This window comes from Mycetomoellerius zeteki, unplaced genomic scaffold (assembly GCF_001594055.1).
Source record: "Mycetomoellerius zeteki isolate Tzet28-1 unplaced genomic scaffold, Tzet1.0 scaffold232, whole genome shotgun sequence".
Taxonomy (NCBI): Eukaryota; Metazoa; Arthropoda; class Insecta; order Hymenoptera; family Formicidae; genus Mycetomoellerius; species Mycetomoellerius zeteki.
Window position 1 is genome coordinate 378720 of NW_017257208.1, and position 4229 is coordinate 382948.

Here is a 4229-nt window from a genome sequence, read left to right on the forward strand (position 1 = left end):
TTGACGGAAAAGCAGAAAGCGGAAAAGCAATGGCCAATCACAACTCGCGCTGATAGTAAGTAGTACAAAAAGCCGAAATTGTCGACTACCAGCGCGAGTTCTGATTGGCTGCTGCTTTTCCGCTTTCTGCTTTTCCATCAAGGTGTGAACGCGCCCTAATACTACTTCCGTCGTGCGGCAAAAGTTGGATTGATGGCTCGTGCACATTGGACACGGAAGAGCTTACCGCGCGGCAAAATACGACGCGGTAACCAATGAACATGTTAGGAGCTGTAAGCTTATTGGCTACTGCGTCAACTTCCGTCGCCCGGCAAGCGTTGCCGCGTTCTGTGTGCAGGAGCCATTAGAAGCTGACGGAATTGGCAGGAATTTGTGGGAAGCAGTTGGAAGCAAAAGAGGTTAAGATCCACATGTATCGTGTTTAATTTGTGTATTTCTATATTTAAACATCTCTCACATTTTCATTAACTTGATCAATTTGATAATAACGTAGACGACAACGACAAAGAAAGAAGCAATAAAGAAAGGTAATACATTAAAGAAATAGACATAAGCAAAAAGAGAGAAAACATATCGTATAAATTAATGGTGAATTCGATCACTTGGCTGCTCTGAATTGCACAGTAAAAAATTTTGTGTTAAATTTAACACATTTCACATGTCCCAAGTGGTCCACCTAAATTTTTGTGTTAATTATATTTAACATAAGATGAATATGTTAGAAAGTAACACAAGAAGTGTTACTTTGCCTCAGTACTTTAACTCAATTTAAAAACAAATTTTATGTTAAATTGACACATTTATAATGTTAAATTTTACTGAAATTAGATGTTATTTTTACATTTTTTAGTTTAGGCAATGCCTCTGTGTTATTTAACATATGCAATATATAGATCAATCAGATATTTACTGTTACAAAGAGAAAATAAAATAAAATATGTAAATAAATGAAATATGTAAACTATGTTTTACAGAATATATTTCTTCAGTAAAATTAATATTTATAATATATTAAATCAACACACATTTTATTCATTTATTTTTAGAATTTATGTTTTAAAACTACATTATTTTTATGTTATTTGTTTACTTATCTATAATTGTGTTATTTTAATACTGAAAAGTGTCCAATTTTAATTAAAATATTCAAATAACAATCATATTATGTTAAATTAAAACTAGGCTATGTTAAAAATTCAACACAAAAATTTTAACAAGGATTTGTTTTAACATAAATACAAAATGTTTTTTACTGTGTACACATTAAATGCTGTTTTATGTAAAGTATCTGAATGCAGTGGCATAATATAATCAACTTTAATGAAACAATGCATTCTGTTAAATAAAGTGAAATAGTGGGTGCGTTCTGAGTTATGCATGAAGCACATGATGCATCACTTGTCCTTGTTGTTTATCAATTAATAAAGAAGGATACAATGATATATCATGCGTTTCATGCGTAACTCAGAATACATCCAGTATATTCTATTAAATAACACTATAGTTCTGTTAAATATGACAGTTATTGGGTACAATCAATGATTTAAAACAGTGCTGAGACTTTTACTTGCACATTTCAGTCAATTTTCAACTTGATTCCTGCCTCTTACTTCACCAAGTGAATGCCGATCAGCATTTAGGCTGCGTGCAAGGTTGGTGAAGTAAGAGACAGAAACCAAGCTGAAAATCAGCCGAAATATGCAAGTAAATCCCAGCACTGTTTTAAAATATGTTAATAAATATGTTTTAATATAATGGTTAAAATATTAATAATAATAGTAAACATTTAGTTTAAAATGTTTATATGCTTTTATATTTAACTTTATTAATTTTTTGTACAGCAGCTTTTAGTGTGCACTAATCTGGAATAATACAAGTGAATTCGCTACAAATTAATCTAAGCTATTTCTTATAAATCTGATATTAATTTAATATTATTAAATCTAATATTAAAACAGACAGCATGGCGGAAGCACACGAGGTCGACAAAAAGAAACGAAAGAAGAAACGTTCTTACGTACAAATGGCGAAGAAAGTTGCCCGTCAGAGAAACTTTGGCAATGATCTGGACCGTGATATCTATCTGTATCTGATTCGTATTCTTGAGTTAATACGTAATGGTTCATCCTCGGCCGAAGAGAAGATTATGCTCGCACAGAACGTTTACCAGGAGATATCTGGTCGTGAGATCGTATGTGCGTGTAATCAAGTTGGATCTCACATCATAGACTCTCTGCTGAAGTACGCTAACTTGGAGGCCATTCAAAAGCTGACTCAGGCATTGGAGTCTTCTTTGAGACGATTGAGCAGCGACAGATTCGCCAGTCATATTTTACAAAAGATAATAATAATCTGTGCTGACAGAGGCAACAGAGACTCTGCGTTAAATGCAAAGAATGCCGCTGGCGATAAAACAAACACGAAATCGAAAAATACTGTTGATACTATTATGGATATTAAGCCATCTGAAGTCCAGTCCTATAACAATATTGTTCTAAAGCTGAGCAAATATGTTCTCAATAATAGTGAGGAATTTGTATTTGACACTTATGCTAATCACGTCTTGCGAACTGTCATAAAATGTCTGGCAGGATTAATTGAGGATCCTGACGAAGGTAATAAGAAGTCTGCTATGCCGGATCTCACAAAAAGACGTCCTGTGATACAGGAATATAAAGACTTGCTGATACAGAGTTGCGACCGATTGCAGAAATGGCCGCAATTCTGTGAGTTTGGACGGGAACAATTGACTTCCGGTTTAGTACAATGTATTTTGTATTCTCTGAAAGATGTTGATTCAAATTTAGTGAAAACTATTATCAAGAAGATTAGAACCAAATGTTTTAAAACAGGAGAAGACGAGAAGCTACCGAACATATTTCATTCAGAATATTCTATCTGGATACTGGAAGCATGTCTGATAGTGGCACAGCCGAAAACTTTCAAAAAATTATATAATACCTTTTTTGCTGAAAATTTAGAATATTTGTGTTTAACGCAAAATACCAATTTCAGCGTACAAAAGTTATTAGATTATTGTGTTACTAAGGAAATTTTTGAAGAAATATTTGACAAAGTAATAGAACACTTTCCAAAAATTCTCAAACTTGGTTTTACCGGGATATTAGTCAGCGCGGGAAATGCATGCTTGAGATTGCAGACAAAACAAGGTCCATTTGTCAATGCAATGATCGATATACTAAAATGCGGCGCATCCTCAGAAAATCAAACGCAGCTTGTACGATGTATAATAACTTTAAAGAAACCATCTCAATTGAAGGTTCAATCAAGTAATCCACAACTATCTCTCCATTTACATGGAAGTTTGATAATACAAGCCATATTGAAGTTCAACAAACCAATCAAAGCTGTGAATTCTTTACTAGAAATGAATAACGAAGAATTACTGCAATTATTTTGCGATCCGAAAGGCAGTCGAATCCTGGATGCTTTCATGGACAGCAATTATGTCGGCGAGAAGAGCAGGGAGAAATTATGCAAGAAGTTGCACGGCAATTGGGCAGAATTAGCCAAAAGTATACATGGATCTAGATGTGTAGATAAAATATGGGCATGGCCACGCATGAATCAAAAAACTCTTATTATGGAGGAGTTGGCCGCAGCTGGGCAATCTTTAAGTTCCACGAAATCAGGCAAGTTCATTTCCATAAAACTAAACGTCCCCTTGTTCGCGAGAGATAAAAAGGAGTGGACGCAAGTACAAGGGAAAGATGAGAAGACTAAAGCAATGTTTGCAAATATTATTGGAAAGACCCCTGAGAAATAAAAATTTAGTGTGATAATTTCATATCGCAATTTGTATCATTTTGAGAGAATAGTGTCTTATAAAATCATAATGTAACTAAACAACGAATCGGAAATAAAGGCTCTAAACGATCTTTGTTGTTCAAGCTGGATCTTTAGTGCTGAAATTCTGTATGAATTTATATACTATATATCTTCAATTCTCCAAATTGCGCGCCGTTTTCAGTCTCGAAACGCAATTCTAATAGAACTAAAGTAGTATCACAAATTAAATTGACAAGCAATTTAATTATAGAATTGCATTTCAAGGCTGAAAATAAATTCGGCGTGCAGTTAGAGGGATTGGATAGATAAATTCACACGGAATTATTTCAGTACTAAAGATTCAGCTTGAACATTTAGGGCCTTTAATTTCCGATTTATTTCGAGAGAATCCCATTTCGCATACACATGTTTGTTATACA

General features: G+C 33.9%; 1 protein-coding gene across 1 annotated transcript; it reads left to right on the plus strand.

Moving 5' to 3' along the window:
* The first annotated feature begins 346 nt into the window (after window positions 1–346).
* LOC108723360 (nucleolar protein 9) lies at window positions 347–4229 on the plus strand. Its single transcript, XM_018449061.1, has 2 exons — window positions 347–527; window positions 1959–4229. Exon 2 carries the CDS (start codon window positions 1964–1966, stop codon window positions 3785–3787), a length of 1824 nt encoding a protein of 607 aa, XP_018304563.1. The 5' UTR covers window positions 347–527; window positions 1959–1963; the 3' UTR covers window positions 3788–4229.